General features: G+C 37.2%; 1 protein-coding gene across 6 annotated transcripts in view; it reads left to right on the top strand.

Annotated features, from left to right (window-relative positions):
• KMT2C (lysine methyltransferase 2C) overlaps nt 1–21,443 on the top strand; it is a 301,574-nt gene that overhangs the window by 201,167 nt on the left and 78,964 nt on the right. For all 6 annotated transcript variants that reach the window (XM_063606427.1, XM_034965307.3, XM_034965305.3 and 3 more), the window contains 7 exons: nt 5,267–5,368; nt 5,558–5,662; nt 10,957–11,138; nt 11,394–11,558; nt 12,888–12,997; nt 13,494–13,559; nt 14,826–15,038. In XM_063606427.1, the coding sequence (XP_063462497.1) occupies nt 5,267–5,368; nt 5,558–5,662; nt 10,957–11,138; nt 11,394–11,558; nt 12,888–12,997; nt 13,494–13,559; nt 14,826–15,038 (943 nt within the window). The remainder of the gene's footprint in view (nt 1–5,266; nt 5,369–5,557; nt 5,663–10,956; nt 11,139–11,393; nt 11,559–12,887; nt 12,998–13,493; nt 13,560–14,825; nt 15,039–21,443) is intronic.

Below are 21,443 nucleotides of genomic sequence, written 5' to 3'. Positions count from 1 at the left end.
TCTAAAAAGTCAGTATGTAATATAGTTGCTCTTTTATTTAAAAAATTTTAAGATTGATAGATATTTGCTTACTATCATGTTATGAGGCTTTATTTATATGTGTATTACAAATATATTTGCTAACTACTAGCAAATATTTTATGTAATAACTTCGCTATTTTATTAAAATCCTGTTTTTAAAATTCTGAAATGTCATTTTAAGTATAGGAGACAGGTGAAATTGTTCAAGTTTACTACTAAACCAGGAATAAGGAAGCTTAGATTCTTGTCCTTTTTTCAAAAAGAAAAATTTTAAAACCAGGCTTATTGAGGTACAGTTGATATAAGCTATATTTGACATGTACAATTCCATAAGCTTTGATATATATATATATACACCCTTGAAAACGATACCACAATCATGATAGTGAATATATTCATCTCCCAAAGCTTCTTCATGCCCCTCTGTAATTTTCTGCATTCCCCCTGCCATCCATCCTTGTCCCCAAGATTAGTTTGCATTTTCTAGAGTTGTATATAAGTGGAGCCATACAGAACTGTACACTTTTTGGACTGATTTATTTCAGCACAATTATTTGGAGATTCATCTGTGCTGTTGCGTTTGTTAACAGTGTACTCCCTTTTCTTGCTGAGTATTAATAAAACTGTGGATGCACCATGGTTGTAGACCTGTGCACTTTTTTTTTTTCTTCTTCTTTTTTTTTCTGAGACAGGTTATCATTCTAATTCCTGGCTGGAGTGCAGTGGTGCGATCATAGCTAACTCTAGCTTCGACCTCCCACCTCCGTCTCCCAAGTAGCTGGGCCCAGAGGTGTGTGCCACCACACCCAACTCCTTTTTTAAAATTTTTAATAGAGACAGCATCTCACTGTGTTGTCCAGGCTGGTCTCAAACTTCTGAGCTCAAGCAGTTTTCCCACGTTGGCTTCCCAAAGTGCTGGGATTACAGGCGTGAGTCACCATGCCCCAGCCTGTAGTGTTACATTCTTGTAATGTCTTCGTCTGGTTTTGGTATCAGCATAACTACAGCTTCATAGAATGAATCAGGAAGTATATTCTCCTCTTCAGTTTTCTGGAAAGGTTGTGTAGTAGTGGAAATGTATCTTCTTATATTATACATTAATTTATTAGTGAAACCATCTTGGCCTGATATTTTCTTTGTGGGGGGTTTTTGTTGCGTTTTCCTTTTTTTTTTCTTCTTTCTTTTGAGATGGAGTTTCGCTCTTGTTGCCTAGGCTGGAGTGCAATGGCACAATCTCAGCTCATGCAACCACTGCCTCCCAGGTTCAAGTGATTCCCCTGCCTCAGCCCCCTGGGTGGCTGGGATTACAGGTGCCTGCCACCACGCCTGGCTAATTTTTTTTTGTATTTTTAGTAGAGACAGTTTTTCACCATGTTGGCCAGGCTGGTCTCGAACTCCTGATCCACCTGCCTCGGCCTCCCAAAGTGTTGGAATTACAGGCGTGAGCCACCATGCCCAGGCTGGAGTGCAGTGGCGTGATCTCTGCTCACTACAGCCTCCACCTCCCAGGTTCAAGCAATTCTCCTGCCTCAGCCTTCTGAGTAGCTGGGATTACTGGCGCGCACCAACATGCCTGGCTAATTTTTGTGTTTTGGGTAGAGATGGGGTTTTGCCATGTTGGCCAGGCTGGTCTTGAACTCCTGGCCTCAGATGATCCGTCTCCCAAAGTGCTGGGATTACGGGATGAGCCACCAGTGCCCAGCCTGTGGGACAGTTTTTAACAACAAATTTTATTTCTTTAATAGGTACCTATTTAGGTTATCTGTCTCTCCTTGCATAAATTTGCATCTTTCAAGAAATTTGTTCATTTTGTCTATCTTGACAAATTAAAGGAATGGAGTTGATCATAATGTTTCTTATTATTTTAATACCTGTAGAATCTGTAGTGATTTCACCTTCCTCATTCTTGATACTAATAATTTGCATCTTGTCTTATTTTTTTCCTGATCAGTCTGGCTAGAGATTTATCAATCTTATTGACCTTCTTGAGTCAGCCTTTGTTTTCATGGACTTTTGTCTATTTTCTTTCCCCTTTCTGTTTTATTGATTTTTATTGTCATCTTTATTTTTTCCTATCTTCTCACTTTAAGTTTAATTTGATCTTCTTTTTTTGTTTACTCTTACGTGTCCTTGCTTGGAAGGGACACTTGTGAAGTTTAGGTCAGAACTTTCTATTCTCCTTGGCTCATATCTGTGGTCTAGGAAAATGAAATTTCTATCACCTTCTGGATAAATCACACTATTACCTATGCAGGCAACAATAGCACGTATTTTCTCAAAGATTACCTTTGCCCTCAAGGTAGGTTTTATTTTTCTAGCAGTCTAACGGTCATGAAATAAATTATAAAATAAAAACAGTGGGTCTTCAAGCTAGATGATACTGTTTTCTTTCTTGCATGGACAATTATTTTAAAATATTTTGGTTTTTCTGCACTTATTATTTAAATATGACAGTATGACTCCCCACCCCCACTTGAATCTAGGGACATGGTAGTTTTCTACTGCAGACTTTGTTTCTGGTTTATACTGGGAATATATTGTTTATCATTTTCAGTGAAAGCATTCACTGGTTAAATTTCCTTTTAAAAATAATAATGGATCTTTACAATTTCTTTGAGCTGCTCAGTGTGTATAATGTGTTGAATTTTCTGTTAGTGGTTGGGAGGTAGAAATAGATACTTTATCTCTATTTTAGCCATTTCCATAATTATATATCTCAATAGTCTTGTCAATGCATCATTAGTTCTATGACTGAATTAATGATTACTTTTAGTAGTCACTTAATTTCTTACTGATGATGATGATTCTACTTTTGTGAATCATCTTGGATGATTCTCTAAAATCTTAGAAAGCTGATTTTGTTAATACTATGCATGTAACACATCAATACATTTTCTCTATTAAAAAAATTAAAGCATTATAGGTAGATCAGAATTTACCATTACTAACTCCTCAGTCCTTCTTATTTCCTTGTTATCAGTTTGGTATATTTATATATTAGGTTGATCCATATGAAATTGCCAATATTATTTCTGAACTGATGAAAAGCAGCAATTTCTTATGACTCAACCTATTATATATGCCCATAGACTACATATAATGACTTTGCATGTTTTTATATTATAGTGCTATACCTCAAATACTGTTCTGCAATTTATTTTTTCACTCAACAATGTCTTTTGATAATTTCTTTCATGGCAGTCTATACAAGTTTCTACCTCCCTACTTTTAAAATGTTGCGTAATTTTCTAATGTTTGGATTTGTCATTGCTTTACTTACTCCCTAATGATGAATATTGGCATTATTAACACTTGTAGTCATTAGGGTTCATATGACTATAAATTGCTCTTATAAAGCATTAGTACTATCCATTAAAACTGCCTTTAGGCTGGGTGCGGTGGCTCATGCCTGTAATCCCAGCACTTTGGGAGGCTGAGGTGGGCAGATCATGAGGTCAGGAGATTGAGACCATCCTGGCTAACATGGTGAAACCTCATCTCTACTAAAAATACAAAAAATTAGCCAGGCATGGTAGCAGGCACCTGTAGTCCCAGCTACTCGGGAGGCTGAGGCAGGAGAATGCCGTGAACCTGGGAGACAGAGCTTGCACTGAGCCGAGATTGCACCACTGCACTCCAGCCTGGGCGACATAGTGAGACTCCGTCTCAAAAACAAACAAACAAACAAACAAAAAAACTGCTTTTAAATATATTTGTATTGAAAAATACTGAGATGTAGTCCTTCTGTTTAGTTAACCAACCAAACTTCCTTCCTTTTTTTTTTTTGAGACAGGGTCTCGCTCTGTCACCCAGGCTGGAGTGCAGTGGCGTAATCTTGGCTCACTGTAACCTCTGCCTCCTGGGTTCAAGTGATTCTTCTGCCTCAGCCTCCTGAGTAGCTGAGACTACAGGCGTGTGCCACCACGCTTGGCTGTTTTTTGTATTTTTGGTAGAGACAGGATTTCACCGTGTTGCCTAGGCTGGTCTGGAGCTCCTGAGCTCAAGCGATCCACCCACTTTAGCCTCCCAAAGTGCTAAGATTATAGGCATGAGCCACCACACCCAGCTGGTTAATCTTCTTTCAGTTGTTCCTCAAGAAAAGTAATTCAGTTGTTTTATGTTTTGACCTTGAACATAACCTGTTGTGTTTCAACTCTGTCTTTCCAGGCTTCGGTTGTAAGCTTTTTAAAGAAAGAGGATTGTATTTTATGATTTTGGCAGTGCCCTCCTTGTCTTCTTCTACAGCTTCTAGTTCAGAGCTTTATTTTGTTTCATAATCACTCTAGAAATTATTAACAAACCAGTGGGTACTTAGTTGATTTAGTCAAATAGAACTAAGTCCAGACTGAGCAATATTGGTTGATAATCATTTGGCTAATACTGAAATTTTGATGTTATTCAAAATAATATTCTAAAGCAGTGCTAATAGAAATATAATGAGAACCACATATGCAATTTAAAACTTCCTAGTAACCACATTAAAAAGTTACAGTGAGCTGGGTGCAGTGGATCATTTGCGGTCAGGAGTTAGAGACCAGCCTGACCAATATGGTGAAACCCCGTCTCTACTAAAAATACAGAAATTAGCTGGGCATGGTGGTGGACAACTGTAATCCCAGCTACTTGGGAGGCTGAGGCAGGAGAACAGCTTGAACCAGGAGGCAGAGGTTGCAACGAGCCGAGATCGCGCCATTACACTCCAGCCTGGGCAACAAGAGTGAAACTCCTCTCAAAACAAAATAAAGGTTATAGTGAACAGGCAAAATTAATTTTAATGCCTTCCATTTCGACCGATATATCTAAAATATTACCATTTCAACATGTAATATGTAATTATGTGCTGTATTTTATGTTTGCAGGACATCTCAGTTCAGACTAGCTACATTGCAGATCCCAAGTGTGTGTCATTAAAATAGTGATAGATTTGTGTGTGTACATACATATATTATCATTTATAGTTTCCTGATTAGAATTCTGCATAATCAAGTCTTACTAAGACAGGTTTATTATATTTTCTCATTACTTCTTGGTCTATAGGAATTCTACCTCTAAAGAGAGAATTAGGTGAATAATAAAATGTCACGACTCCATTTTACGGTAGTATCTTAGCATTAATATTTGGAATTGTTATTCTAGACCTTAGCCAAAGTATATGTTTTGATTATGAATTTTCTGAAGCTTTCCAGTTAAGTGTAAAACAAGTGAAAAATATAACTTCGTATTCTGTGTATTTTGCTTTTTATAGGTGTCTACTGCAGATATTTCATCAAATAAGGATGATGAAGAAAACTCTATGCACAATACAGTTGTGTTGTTTTCTAGCAGTGACAAGTTCACTTTGAATCAGGTTTGAACTTGACAATTTACTGTCTTCCTCATTGAATTCCTCCTTGCACATTTCTGCTTTATCTCATATACACAGAAGTCATCCAATATTTAGCTGTAGAGCTATATTAGTTAAGATATTTTTAAAGTAAAATTTGTAGGTTTTTAGCTTAGTCTCCATTTAAAATATGTTCTGTTTTCTTAACTTCAGGATATGTGTGTAGTTTGTGGCAGTTTTGGCCAAGGAGCAGAAGGAAGATTACTTGCCTGTTCTCAGTGTGGTCAGTGTTACCATCCATACTGTGTCAGTATTAAGGTAAACATCCTTAAATTGAGTTAACAAATATGTATTGAATTTTTATTTGGTTTTAGTAGTAACATGAGCTCCCAGGTCTCACAATTAAGTATTATGATTATTAAACATATGTGACAGTATTTAAGTACTTAAAATACTGCTTTTAAGGGTTTCCTATCTCAAGAAATTTGCTCCTCTATAAATCTTATATTGTACAATATACTTGTCTTGAAAAAGTAAAACATAAAAATATATGCATTTAATTTAAAAGACAATTTATACTATTCACAAAGATTTTAGGTTTAGCTGATTCATTTTGTCTGCTGATTTAAAAAGCTGAGAACTGGAATATTTAGTAAAAAATTATTAGCCCATTCTGTTCTTTCCCGCATTCTCTCTCCTCTATGCTCACTCGTATACCAAATGACATTTTCTCCTTATAGCCAAAAGAAACAAAACAAGTGTCATATTTAATGCAATTGGTAATAATCGAGAGTCAGCACTGCTCACTTTGAAGCATTTCAGGATAGAGGCTTTCTGGGGAACCTTTTAAGTGGTATCGTGTGCTTGGTTTTAAATATGGACAGGTCTCAATACTTCACTAGTTGTATCTAAGGTTCTTGGTTTTTTCTTTTTAAGAACTCAGTCTTAATAAAACTTACATATTTGAATAAAGTGTCATGGCCACTGGAAGCAAGCATGGAGGTATAGCTGTACAGCAGAGGTCTTAAACTGTATACTCCACAAGGAAATCTTTTCTAGTACTGCCATACCATGTAATATAAATACTAACCTCAGTTTCAATAACAGGTTGTGAACCATGAGTGATTTTTATACCTTTCTCCCCTGCCCTTCAAACATCACTGTATTATATCATTGTCAGTAAAATGTCAGTATAGTAAGCAAATCAACATTATCTCCTTCAGAATTCTTTGTTGATAACTACACTAGTATTTATTTTATAGGGTAATACAGGTTTTTTGTGAGTTTAGGAATCAAAATGAAAGATTGTAATTAATGCTATCCAAAATAGAAGACTAGTACGGTTAATTTATGTAGTCTTTTAAAATTAGTTGCTCATGGTATGTGACTGAAAAACACAGAGTATATAAAGCCAATTAAAAAAGAGTTATATATGCATAAAACATGTTTCTTTTCTTCTTTGTACTTTATATTCTGTATAAAAGTTGCTGCTATCATTAGATTTTGTTTTTTAGAATACTTAATGTTTTGGACCTAAGGAAATTGAATAAGATCCCTTGCAAGATAGTAATGTATTTCTTTTAACCCATCCAACAATTACCGAATTCCCATTTTACAGATGAGTACGACTTACATAAGTTAAGATTGGACAATTAGTGCACTATCAAACACATAGTTACTGGTAGAGCTAGAATTTGAATTCCTGTTTTTAAAAATTATGTGTGGTTCCTTTTACACGATGACACTGTTTTGGACAGTATAGAATACTGCAGTCTCATTGAGAAATACAGCAGTATCTAGAAATACACTAGGGATACGTGAATTGGCTCAGCTTGCATTTTTATTGTAGGAGGCAATTGTTTGTGGATAAGTTTGATACCTTTGAAGCTTCTTTTTAAGCTTGCTGGGGCAAGTCTAGAAAGCCTTCACTCTAAGGTGGATATTTTCAAACTTTATGGTTTTAGAACCTTAACACTCTTTAAAATTACTGGGGACTCCATAGTTTTTGTTTATGAGGATTTTAACTATGGACTGTTCAGCATTTTAGAAATTAAAACTAGGAACATTTTATAACACAAGACTACAGAAGCACAACCTGTACAATGTCAATGTAATATTATGATACAACATGTAGCCTCTATAAACACCACTGTATAATTGTGAATGAATTAAAGTGAAAAAAGGCAAATTAAATCTTAGTATTATTTAAACTTGTTTTAACTTTACAGACTCACTGGGGTTCCCTAGACCACATTTTGGTAGCTGCGGTCCTAGCATTAGTTTAACCCTATACTTAAGACTTGGCCTTTCTGGGATCACTACTGAATTCTGCTCCCTGTTCACCAGTGTCTTTGTACTCTGACTGGTTGTGCTTCACTTGTCTTTGAGCCTTTTGCAAGCTGTGGTAATTGTGCAGCTTACAAATTCCCAGTAGATGTACTTTCCCCTGGTTGTGGGTCTTTGGGCTTCTAGAAGTACGGCTTGGTGTTCCACCAAAGACTTCAGGGGATCCTTTGTAGATTTCTGGAGCTCTTATTGCTTCTTCATTTTGAGTACTGTGTCCTGCAAATTCCACTGCCTTGCCTTCCCTAACCTCAGCGAGGCCATTGATTGTACTCTGCTGAGGTTCTCCCTCCCTGGGCAGCGTTCTGGAAAATGTTTCTAGGCAGAATATCATAGGACTCCCTGAGTGTTTCCTTCCTCTCAGAGACCACTGTCTCCTGTACTATGTGTTGTCCAATATCTGAAAACAGTTGTTTCATACACTTTGTCCAATTTTCTACTATCTTATGGGAGAACAGGCTGGTCCCACCTACTCCATTATAGTTGAAGCGTGTATCCGTATTAGATTATAAAACATATCTGTAACAACTTTGGACATGGTACCATGGATGGAATCCTGGATGACATCTTATTTGAAAAAACTTTTAAAACTAAGGCTAGACTGGTTCAGCGGAAGAAAAAAATGATAGTACAACCCCAGTACCTAGGTTAAAAGGAAATTTCAAAGAGGGAGAAATTGTTGAAGTGTTGAAGTACTAGAAGTCAAGAAACACAAACACTAATGTTTCCATTAGATTTGAGAATAAGAAGGTCTTGACAAGCCTGGCTTAAGCAGTTATGAGTGGATGTGGGTGTAGAGACCAGACTGTAGTGTTTTGAAGAGTGAATATAAGCTGAGAAACTTGAGAGTTTGGTTATAAAAGGGACCACAGGTATCTGTGAAGAAAACTTAGTAGGAATGAAGATAAATATTGTAAAAATTCTGCCACTGAACACCTCAGATCTGTCTGCCACTTTATCTTCAGGTCATTGTTTAAGCCAGGGTCAGGCAGACTGGCCCATAGACTAAATCTGGCCCATTTCCTGTGTTTGCAAGTAAACTTTTATTGAAATATGGCCATGTTCTTTTGTTTACATATATTTGTAGCGGTTTTTGCATTACACTGGCAGAGTTTTTATAAAGTTGCAACAGATCATATGGCCCTCAAAACTTTCTGTTTACTCTCTGGCCCTTTATTGGAAATGTTTGCTGGCTACTGCCATAAGCCACCCTGATCTTACCCCTAGGCCATTTCCTTCATTTGGGCAAATAATACATTAACTTGGTAATCTAAGACAAATTCTTAAAAATCAATAAGCTAATCAAAATAATAAATATACATGTTTAAAAATCAAATGACATTAAAAGCCTTGTAATGGGCTGGGTGTGGTGCCTCACACCTGTAATCCCAGCACTTTGGGAGGCCGAGGCGGGTGGATCACTTGAGGGCAGGAGTTCAAGCCAGCCTGGCCAACACAGTAAAACCCCATCTCTACTAAAAATTCAAAAATTAGCTGGGTGTGGTGGCTCATTCCTGTAGTCCTAGCTACTCAGGAGGCTGAGCCAGGAGAATTATTTGAACATGGGAGGCGGAGGTTGCAGTGAGCTGAGATCACACCACTGCACTCCAGCCTAGGCAACAGAGCAGAGCAAGACTCCATCTCAAAAAAAAAAAAAAAAAAAAAAAGGCCTTGTAATGAACAACCAACTCTTGTCTTACTCTACCTCCACGTCTGAGGCAGTCGCTTTTAATCTTTTCAGGTCTTTTTTCTTGTGGTTAATGCTATAGCTCTAAATAATCAACTGGTTTACTGCTTTATCAATGCTAGATTTTGTTGACTTTCTGCTATGAATAAATAAATTCTGATTTAGGTCTTAAAATACACCTCCATCCTTCTCCCAATATAGTTGTATTACTATGTTTAGTTCAATTAATAAGGTGTTGGTTATGACTCAGTAAATGTTCACTGCAGGTCTAAACAGTATACTATGAGTTTCTTTTGTCTTTCATGGAGTTTTTTATAACAAGAAAGTAATAGTGACTCTCCATTCGTTTTTTGTTTTTACCTACTCTAGAACTATCATATAAGATTATTTTTTAAAGTACTGTTTTTTTCTGGGAGAAGTCCTACACTCCTTCTAGACATTCCCTTCTCCTGCTCTGATATGTGCCAGTGGCTTCTAGGTATGTTGTTCTCATCCTTAAACTTCCTGGCCTGATGTCCTTTGTTGGATCTGTTGATTTATAGATCCCAAGTCTTCCTATTCTTTATAATACATCCTCATTCTGTTCCGCATATCTCTAAGTAACTTTATTAGAAAGGAGAATGAGGGAGCTGAATTTTGAGTCTTCCTGGGTCTACAACGTGTTCTGTCTTCACACATAGTTGCTTGTGTAGCTAGGTTGAGAATTGTACTTTGAAAAGTATTTTCCTGTAGAATTGGAAACTTATACTCTTCTAGCATCTGGAGTTGGGAAGTTTGGTGCCATTCTGATGGGTGTTCCTTTGAATTTAACTCTTTTATTTTCTTCTCTGGTAGCTTTTAGGCTTTCATGTACCTCATGATCTGAATTTTTATTCTGTACCCTCATTACTTGCTGTTTTATTATAATGTGGGCACTTGATTGGTTCTGTCTGAGGATTCTAGTCTTTTGAGATCTTTAAGAAGTTCCACAATCTTAATATTACATGGTGTGGCTTCCTTCAGGAGTTTATTAGGGATTTGGAGATTCCCAAATATTCTACTAACTTATACCCTTGAGAGAGGGGAGAATAAACAGAGGAGTGAATGTGAACTTCAGAATTCCTAGCTTCATAGTCTAAATAGAAATCCTCTAAGATCATAAAATGTCCCTAAGAACTCATGCCTTACATTAATTTTTTTGGTATTTTTTCTATTGATTCTAAGCATGGAAATGTAGATGGAGATTTTGTTGATGTATTTTCAAATTATGTATCAATAATAGGGAAGCTTACTTGATTTCTTTAAAATCTGGTCACTATTTCTATAAATATAGTGGACATTAAATGTACAGCATAAGGTAATTATGTGGACTTCAAAAAGGTGTTAAAATATGTGCCATTTTCTATTATTCTGCTCAGTAGGCTTCTAAAAGCGTGTATGAACATGCCCAACCCAGTATTGGGCCTCCGTAGGTGCTCAATAAATGTTAGTTGATTGCCTCTTTTCTGCTTCTAGGTACATAAGCACCATATTAATTTATATAGTATATTTGATTATGTTAGGTTAACGCATAAATCACATGGATTGGTTGTTTCTTTTACAGATCACTAAAGTGGTTCTTAGCAAAGGTTGGAGGTGTCTTGAGTGCACTGTGTGTGAGGCCTGTGGGAAGGCAACTGACCCAGGAAGACTCCTGCTGTGTGATGATTGTGACATAAGTTATCACACCTACTGCCTAGACCCTCCATTGCAGACAGTTCCCAAAGGAGGCTGGAAGTGCAAATGGTACTCTAGGGTTTGTTTGCCTTGTTAGTCTTTCAAGTTCAGAGCTTTCTCATACCACTTTGGTTTTTAAAAATTAGCCACACCTATTTAATTGAATAATACACATATTCTATGATAGATACCAGTAATCAGAAAAATTTTCACATACACATTCAATCATTTCCCCCATTATGTTCGTATGTAGCTTCCTGAATTACAGTAACTGAGTAACTAAGAAAATAAAATTGAGACTTTTCGGGGGGATTTGGATTTCAGGTGTGTTTGGTGCAGACACTGTGGAGCAACATCTGCAGGTCTAAGATGTGAATGGCAGAACAATTACACACAGTGCGCTCCTTGTGCAAGCTTATCTTCCTGTCCAGTCTGCTATCGAAACTATAGAGAAGAAGATCTTATTCTGCAATGTAGACAATGTGATAGGTATTGTGCTATTTTTTCATCTTTTTAAAGCTTTTCTCTTTGAAATGTAGCAAAAAAAAAAATGGAAAATAGCTTTTCCTTAATCACAAGTTTTAGGTACAGAACTTTTTGCCTTGTAGATTTTTAGTCACCTAGAAACTTACAGAAGTGATTTCCTGTTTTGAATTCTCAACTCCAGACTAAAGTTTTGTTTTGCTTTGTTTTTAAATTTAGAGACAGAGTCTTGCTCTGTCGCCAGGCTGGAGTGCAGTGGCGCTATCTTGGCTCACTGCAACCTCCACCTCCGCCTCCTGGGTTCAAGCGATTCTCCTGCCTCAGCCTCCCGAGTAGCTGGGACTACAGGTGCATGCCACCACGCCCAGCTAATTTTTGTATTTTTAGTAGAGACAGGGTTTCACCATGTTGGCCAGGATGGTCTCCATCTTTTGACCATCTTTTGACCGCCCGCCTCAGCCTCCCAAAGTTTTATGATTATAGGTGTGAGCCACTGTGCATGCCCAAGACTAAAGATTTTTAATTTAGGCCTTTTTGAGGGTTTAGGAATCCCTTGAAATTAGATGGAGAATTATTGCCTTCATCTATGCCGTTTCTTATGAAGGGTTTCTGAATCTTCTAATAGATTATAAAAAATATCTAACACATTCTGTTCTCCTTAAACCACTTTTTCTTAAAGCTCTAGATACTAGATATCTAGATATTAGATAGCACCTTCTGCCCTCCCTACGTAATTATGTGGAATTTCATAATCAAGAATGTTTTCTTGCTTTCATTGGTATGTTGTTGTACTCTTTAGAAGTTAAGAAGTGAACATATATTATTAATAGTATTATTTTATCAGTAGTACAGTATTCTTGGGACTCTGGCTACTAATTATTTGTTCCATTGCAAGACAACTTTTTACTTAATTTCCCGATTACCATTCAACGTCGCTTTCCATGAGATATGTCTACTTCAAGTTAGATGCATTACCCTGGAGCACATATATGCTAGCACTGCCATTTGCAGTTTTCTGAATACCTTTGTGTTTGCCCTAACTAGCTTCCTTGCTGTCTTTGAAATATTTAATATATGATGATAAAATAATTAGCTTCCTTATGTAATGTGCTTTGCTTCCTCTCTAATAGTTGTTCTCATTCCTTTTTATTTCCTTCTTAGCTGTATGAAAGTTTTTCTGTTAATAGAGATAGTTAGGAGAAAAGGGGAAGGTAGGAGGAGCATGTGAGGCTTAGGGCTTTTAAGTTTGAAGACTCAGTGTTACAGGTTTTAACAGGTAGCAGTTCTCAGTATATTCCATTTTTTTAAAAAAATGTACAAATATGGTCTTTTTAGATGGATGCATGCAGTTTGTCAGAACTTAAATACTGAGGAAGAAGTGGAAAATGTAGCAGACATTGGTTTTGATTGTAGCATGTGCAGACCCTATATGCCTGCGTCTAATGGTAAGAGAATAATTTAAACTGTGAGTCTGCACTCTTGTACCACTCACTTGCACCTTACTGTCCATAACCAATGAATTAGCTTAGCTCTACTCTTATTTTGTCTTTGTGAAACTTACTTTGACATGAAAAATATTATTTTTGGTTATACATGACTTACCGCAACTTGTTATAAAACAATTTACATGAAACAATAAAAAGCATATACTTTAGATGTAAACTATAATTTTGCTCCCAAGAAACATGATCTTGTAGTTACTGACAATATGTCAGAATCCAATATGTTGATTCTTTCTTAGCCAGGTTTTCCTCCATGACTTGAGTATTTCCTTCATCACTTCTTGTTTTGTTGTTGCTTTAAAAAGCACTTTTAACTTTAGTGTTCAAACATTTATTTTAATAAAATGAGTATAGAAACAAATTTTAATCATATATAAGTATTTAAATACACTTTACCTTTTCTGAAAAGAATTACCTGGATTTTTTTTTTTCGTTTCAGTGCCTTCCTCAGACTGCTGTGAATCTTCACTTGTAGCACAAATTGTCACAAAAGTAAAAGAGCTAGGTAAAATTTGAAATGCTTTACTTGATTTAATTAATTTACTTTGCTTAATTTTTACATAATTGGCTTACCACTTGTCAAACCTGCTTCAATCATATGGGTGTTCTATCCAAATTCTGTAATGTTGGTAATCATTTCCACAATGATATATAAAATGTCATCCAGCTTTACTGGGGCAGTATTCCTATAAATTTCAGCAAGTAGGCAACAAAAATAACAGCTCTTAGAATAACCATTAATGCCATACTTGCTTTAGTTTCATTGATATATTACTGTGCTTAATTATCAGTTAGCAGAAAACACGGCCTAGTTGGCAAACAGATTTCTTTTAGAATTAATTCAGTCTCTTAATTTTTAAAATAATTAATAAGCCTAGTATGGTGATTAATATGATATTCTTATTAAACAGTCATTCTTTTGAATATTTGTATTTAATAGCACCTGATACAAAAACATTTGGATAGTACAGGAGTTGTTCTAAGGAACAACAGTTTTGTACATTTAAAATTAAATCTGCAGGATTTGTACTTATTTATTACTTCTCCCTATTAGTAATTATGTTGATACTCTGATTTTTCCAGATGAGCTTCTGGAGTATTCTGTCTTCTCTTATGTAAATAGATCCCTGCCTTTTGATCTTTTCTACGAAAAAGCTCATAGTGGATTAGCTGAGCATTGCATTTAGTTGCAGTGCTTCTAACTCTTTTTATTGGGACATGAAAATAGAAATTCCAGGAAGACTTTTTTGAGACAGAGTCTCGCCCTGTCGCCCAGGCTGGAGTGCAGTGGCACAATCTCGGCTCACTGCAACCTCTGCCTCCCGGGTTCAAGCGATTCTCCTGCCTCAGCCTCCCGCATAGCTGGGATTACAGGTGCCCGCCACCACGCCCGGCTAATTTTTTGTATTTTTAGAAGAGACAGGGTTTCACTGTGTTAGCCAGCATGGTCTCGATCTCATGACCTCGTGATCTGCCTGCCGCCTCGGCCCCCCAAAGTGCTGGGATTACAGGCATGAGCCCCCCGCACCTGGCCCAGGAAGACCATTTTTTAAAAACATGCAACCTTTCTGCCTGTAATCCAAGGAAGTTTGACCTATTGTTCATAGTTTTTATTGGGTATCATGAAGTTAATTATTCATGCATTTCATAGATACGTAATTGCTTTCTAGAACTACAGTCACATTCCCTTGACATGGGTATTTTGGAACAGTAATCAGTCAAATTTGAAATGAAAGTTTAAATTTGTATCCTTGGGATTTTGTAATTTTAGACCCACCCAAGACTTATACCCAGGATGGTGTGTGTTTGACTGAATCAGGGATGACTCAGTTACAGAGCCTCACAGTTACAGTTCCAAGAAGAAAACGGTCAAAACCAAAATTGAAATTGAAGATTATAAATCAGAATAGCGTGGCCGTCCTTCAGACCCCTCCAGACATCCAATCAGAGCATTCAAGGGATGGTGAAATGGATGATAGTCGAGGTAATACTAATTTATTTTCCATGAAATATGTGTGCAAGAATTAAAGCATATAAAGTAACTTTTGAAATATGTGTATGATTTACCAAAGGGTAAATCACACTGACTTAGTTAACCCCTGATGTGACCCTTGCCATTTCCAAATGAGTGATCTTCTTAGACCTTGCCTTTTCAGGTTCTCTTCCTTTCACACATTTTAGAACAGACCTACCTTACAGAAATCTCAAGGAGCACCATATCTTTGAAGATCACAGGTGGGGAACTACAGAGGGCTTGACTTTAGTTTGCTAGATAACGACACAAACCTTCTCAGATACTGTGAGCTTGGATAATACCATGTTTCAGTTAAGGTAGTTGATGCATACATTCTAGAAATGGAAAAGCTGTCATTTAATGTTACTTCAGGTATAACTTCATATTCACCAGTGTGCATCATAAAGTATTGGTTTATAAACATTTTCTTGATCAAAGTAAATATAAGGTTTTTCTAGCTGAATTCTTTTTTTTTTTTTTCAGTTGGGAGACAGGGTCTTGCTCTGTTGCCCAGGTTAGAGTGCAGTGACACGATCTTGGCTTACTACAACCTCTGCCTCCTGGGTTCATGCGACCCTCCTACCTCAGCCTCCTGAGTAGCTGGGACCATGGATGCAGGCCACCACGCCTGGCTAATTTTTGTATTTTTTTGTAGAGATGGGGTTTTGCCATGTTGCCCAGACTGGTCTGGAACTCCTGGGCTCAAACCATCTGCTCTGCTCAGCCTGCTGAGTTCTTGAGATAGCCAAATATTTTAATAGTAACCTAAAATCCAATATGAGTTAAAGAGGATTACTGTTGGTTTGCTCATTTTTGGGGCGGTTATTTATTTTCAACTGATTCAGAAATGAAGTGATAATTATTTCTGTTTGATTATATTTTATTTCATAGTTTTTTTTTTTTTTTTTTTTAAGGGGCAGTGTCTTGTTACGTTGCCCAGGCTGGTTTCCAACTCCTGGGCTCAAGTGATCCTCCTGCCTCAGCCTCTCAAGTAGCAGGTACTATAGGCATGCGCCACTGCAGCTGGCTTTGAGACAATAGAATTTATTGAATATCTACTGTATGTCAGATGTTGGAAATCATATCAGTGTACAAAGCAGGTAGAATTCTCTGCATAGAGTTTATATTTTAATGTTAGGTAACCCAACTCTTAAAAAAAATCAGTTAATTATAATGTGTTTGGCAAGTCCCATGGTAAAAATAAAGTTTGATAAAGAAGAATTGCCTGGCCAGGCGCAGTGGCTCATGCCTGTAATCTCAGCACTTTGGGAGGCCGAGGTAGGTAGATCACTTGAGGTCAGGAGTTCGAGACCAGACTGGCCAACAGAAACCCATTCTCTGCTAAAAATACAAAAATTAGCCGGGCTCAGTGGCATGTACCTGTAATCCCAGCTACTTGGGAGGCCAAGGCAGGAGAATTGCTTGAACCTGGGAGGCGGAGGTTACAGTGAGCTGAGATTGCATCACTGCACTCCAGCGTGGGTGACAGAGCAAGACTCTGTCTCCAAAAAAAAAAAAAAAAAAGGAATTGGAAGTACAGACGGGTGTTTAGGGTCCATATGAACAGAAAGCAGTATTTGAGCACAGATTTTAAAGAGGTGAGTGAGTGAGCCACTTGATTACCTGAGAGAAGAGCATCCCAGACAGTGAGGAAGCCAATGTAAAGGCTCTGGGTGAGAGTGTGCTGAGCATGTTTGAAGAAAGAGTGTTGTGGAGACCAACAGAGTGAGCAGAGGGGACAGTCAGAAGGTGAGAAGATTAGAGATGTGAGGACAAGAAGGATGGCTCAGTATATCTCACACAACCATAAGGTGATGTGTCAGTAGTTTGTGCTTAATAACAATGGAATGGGAGGCCATTGAATGTTCCTGAAAAGAAGAACACCATGATCTTATTTATATTTTAAGAGGAACACTCTCCTATGATATAAATAGATGATTAGGTACAAGAGTTATGACAGGCGATCAGTGAGAAACAATGGTCCAGGTGAGAGGTAATTGTGGCTTTGAAAAGGTATGTCATTTGTGGCCGGGCTCGGTGGCTCATGCCTATAATCTGTAATCCCAGCATTTTGGGAGGCCAAGGTGGGTGGATCACCTGAGGTCAGGAGATCAAGACCATCCTGGCCAACATGGTGAAACCTCATCTCTACTAAAAATACAAAAATTAGCTGGGCATGGTGGCAGGCACCTGTAACCCCAGCTATTCGGGAGGCAGAGGCAGAGGATTGCTTGAACCCAGGAGGCAGAGGTTGCAGTGAGCCAAGATTGAGCCACTGCACTCCAGCCTGGTGACAGAGTGAGACTCCATCTCAAAAAATAAATAAATAAATGAAAAGACATGTCTTTTGTATGTTCTTGATAATTTTTGTTTTGTAATGTGTTTTGGGTCTATGTTACTGGGAGAAACACTTTCTAATGCTTGCATGTAACTGATTTTCAGATACAATTGAACAGGTAATTTGATTTGGGCGGTTGGAGTTTGCAAAGAAGTAGTCCATATACTTAGGAGGAATTGATCAGATCAGCTTTAACAAGAATTTCCATTTCTGAGGATGTTAAAAAAATGTCTGAAAAAGGTTTCCATAGTCTCTTAAATTTGGGAAGTGCTCCATTTCACAAAATATGAAAGGTTTCTTGATAATAGTACACATTGTTTCCCAAATTATGAGATTATAATACCTTTTAAAAACAACACAAAAGACCTTGGAAGGTTTTCCTTGTGACTACCACTTGTAAACACTGAGAAATGGTGATATGTTTCAATTTCATATTTTCTCATTGACTCGTATCAGGGTAAAAGAAAATCAGTTGAAAAACTACCCTTGCTTTTTTAAAATTTACGTGATAAAATAGCCCATCTGAATTTACTGAATTTGTCCTTATTTTTATTGAATATTGAAAAAGATTGTTTAGTGTGTTGGATGTTAAATGCTAAGACAATTTTAGAATTTAAGGAATTGAATATACAGCATTTTCATGACTAGTCCCTCATGTTCATTTACGTGCCAGGATCTCACATCCTTTGCAGAAGGAAAGGTACATTCCTAGGGATAAAATAAATGCATGTTACTTGGACAACATTTTTGCTTTCTGTTTGCTAAATAAAAATCTCTTTTAAAAATTCAGTATTGCCACACTTTGCCATATTAAAAATGTTTTAGATTACTATATTATCCTGAAACTACATGTACACACACACCCCTAAAATAAGTTTTATGGTATTTCATATGCCTGTACAGGAGAAAAAATAGGGAAAGAATACAATCATCGTAAGTTCTTATTATTACATTATGCTGAGATTTCTAATAACACTGCCCTTTTCTGGGTATTTTGTATTAAACCTAAAATTTGTGATGTTTTAGACTTTCACTAACGTGTTTTGATAATGTCTCAGTACCCTTGGGAAAGCATTATAAAGTAGTGGGCAATGATGAAACCTACTCTGGGTGTTTTTAGGCAAATTTTTTAACTTCTCTGATGCTAGTGTTCTCATTTATAAAATAGGTGAACCAGGATGAGCCCATAGGATAGTTGTGCTGATGAGGTGCAAGGATGCATGCCAGGCACCCAGCGCTGGCTCTTCCCACACATGGAGTGCTCAGTAACCGTGAGCTATTAGAATACAAGTGCTCAACCAGTGCTTGAGCAATTGTGTTCTGTGTCCAACAGAACTCAACAGAATCCCATGCTTGTCTTTATATGTGAATTCAGTTCCTTTTGAGTTAGTAAGAAATTATGCCTGTGTTGGGGTAATTGAACTTTTAGGATGAGGGAATTGTCTGCCACAGTTATTCTCTGAGCTTAATGTTTCCATGTCTTTTTCTTCATTTTGGAAGTTGTGGAAAAATTATAATGAAAGAGTATATAAACGTTTTCCTCTGTATTATAGCATATCTGACAGTTTCCTTTATTGAAAAGTACAATACATTAGGGAGAGACTTGATGAATTTAAAATTAAAGTTTGAAAAGTATTATTGACTATAAGTGATCTTCAGCTGTGCAGTTTTCAACTTGAGGTTGTCAGAATGTAATATTACACATTGTATTACACACATCTACAGAATTCAAACTGTGATGTTCCTGGAGTATTGGAACAATACCTATGACTTTTTGTTTCTATTTATTTTTAACTCTTCTAATAACCGCTTCCTTAAGAAAAGTCATACATCATCACTTTGGTGTATCAGAAACAAATTCCTTATGCAATAAAAGCATACTTCTTTCTCATTCACCTCCTGGGATCTAGAAACCCTGTTAATGCAAGAAAAAAATCCCATACCTCAATAAAATAACACTCTGTTTGTCTCAAGAGTGGAAACACAACACATTTCCTCTCAACTGGTGGTCCCAGATCGACCATCACAGTGTATGGATGTGTTGGGAGGTGTGGGAATAGGACTGCACTGAGGCTCTAGAAGGCCAGCAGGTGGGGCAGACTGAATGGAGGGAGGGGACTGGCATTCATTAACTACTGGAGAGTGGGAAGAGTGAGGTAGACTGTCCATCTGGTGAAGGTGGCTGCTTCCTTGAGGTTTGTTACTTTCTGTAATGTTAATTCCCTCAGCTTTTAAAATTTCATTTTTAGACAAGTTATACATTCAAATGATTTAAACTTGGAAAATAATTAAAAGGTAAACAGTGAAGTCTCTCCCTTTCCCCTGCCTTCATGCCCCCAGTTTACATCTCCAGAAACCACAGAGGTTTCTTGTGTAACCTTCCAGATGTGTTTTATGCATGTATAAGGAAATGTGTGTGTGTGTGTGTGTGTGTATATATATATATATATTTTGTGTGTGTGTGTGTATATATATATTTTTTGTTCCTTTTGTCTTACTACTATTTACTGTCCTTCATTTTTTTATGGCTGCAAATATTCCTTTGTATGGAAATATAAGCAATTTAATTTACCTGTTCTTTCCCCTGTTGATAGACCTTTGGGTTTCTTTCAATCTTTTTTTTTTTTTTTTTTTTTTTTGAGACAGAGTCTCGCTCTGTCGCCCAGGCTGGAGTGCAGTGGCACGATCTTCGCTCACTGCAAGCTCTGCCTCCTGGGTTCACGCCATTCTCCTGCCTCAGCCTCCCGAGTAGCTGGGACTACAGGCACCTGCCACCACGCCCGGCTAATTTTTTTGTATTTTTAGTAGAGGCGGGGTTTCACCATGTTAGCCAGGTTGGTCTCGATCTCCTGAACTCGTGATCTGCCCGCCTCGGCCTCCCAAAGTGCTGGGATTACAGGTGTGAGCCACCGCGCTCGGCTTTCTTTCAATCTTTTACTGTGAATAGTACAATGGTCACCTGGTATATTTATAATGTTGTATGTAAGTGGGCCTGCAAAGGTGAATTCCTTGCTAAATCCAAAGACATAATGCATTTAAAACTGTTTTTGGCAGGTAGGATACAGTTTTTTTTTTCATTTATTTTTATTATACATATCTGAGGTATACAACATGCTTTGTATACATAGTGAAATGATTACTGTGGTCAAACAAATGTCTGTATCCTTCACCTTCCATAGTTACTCTCTGTGTGTGTACACCTAAAATCTCTTTCAGCAAATTTTCATTACAATATTATTAACTGTGGTTCTCATGCTGTGTATTAATTTGATCTCTAGAATTATTCATCTTACCTAACTGCAGATTTGTACCCTCCGACCTACTTCTGCCCGTCCCACCCATCCCCTACCTCCAGACCTTTGATAACCACCATTCTACTCTCTATACGTTCAGCTTCTCACCCCGCTGCCTCCCATTCTGCTTATTAAGTGAGATCATACAGTATTTTTCTGTGTCTGGCTTACTTTATTTAGTATACTTTCCTCCCGGTTCATCCATGTTATCACAAATGGCAGTATCTCCTTTCTTAAAGCTAACTATTCCATTGTATAAAGTCCTCATTGTCATCAGTAAGTTCTTAGAAACTGTGGTTAAGAGGGGAAAAAAAGTATGACAAAACTGATTTTTTTTTTCATTTTGCATTATGCCAAAATTAGATTGAAGGAAACAGTGTTACTTGAGGACCTGCTGTATGTTCATTTAGCTTAACGTCTCAGTTCCCAAGAACCTATTGATGACATTAAGGGAGGACTTAATATATGTATATACACACGTCACAATTTCTTTATCCATTCATCTGTCCTTGAATGGGTAAGTAAATTGTCCATCAGGACACTTAGTTTGTTTCCATATCTTGGCTATTGGGAGTAATGTCGCCATGAATGTGGGAGTGCAGATGTCTCTCTCAGATGCTGATTTTATTACCTTTGAATATATGCCCAACAGAGGCATTGTTGGATCTTATGGTGGTAGTTTTTTTTTTTTTAAGGAAACTCTATACTGTTTTCAATAATGGCTATACTAATTTACATTCCTAT

This window comes from Pan paniscus, chromosome 6 (assembly GCF_029289425.2).
Source record: "Pan paniscus chromosome 6, NHGRI_mPanPan1-v2.0_pri, whole genome shotgun sequence".
Lineage (NCBI taxonomy): Eukaryota > Metazoa > Chordata > Mammalia > Primates > Hominidae > Pan > Pan paniscus.
Note: the sequence above shows the minus strand (reverse complement) of the source record. Positions and strands in the feature narration are given on the sequence as shown.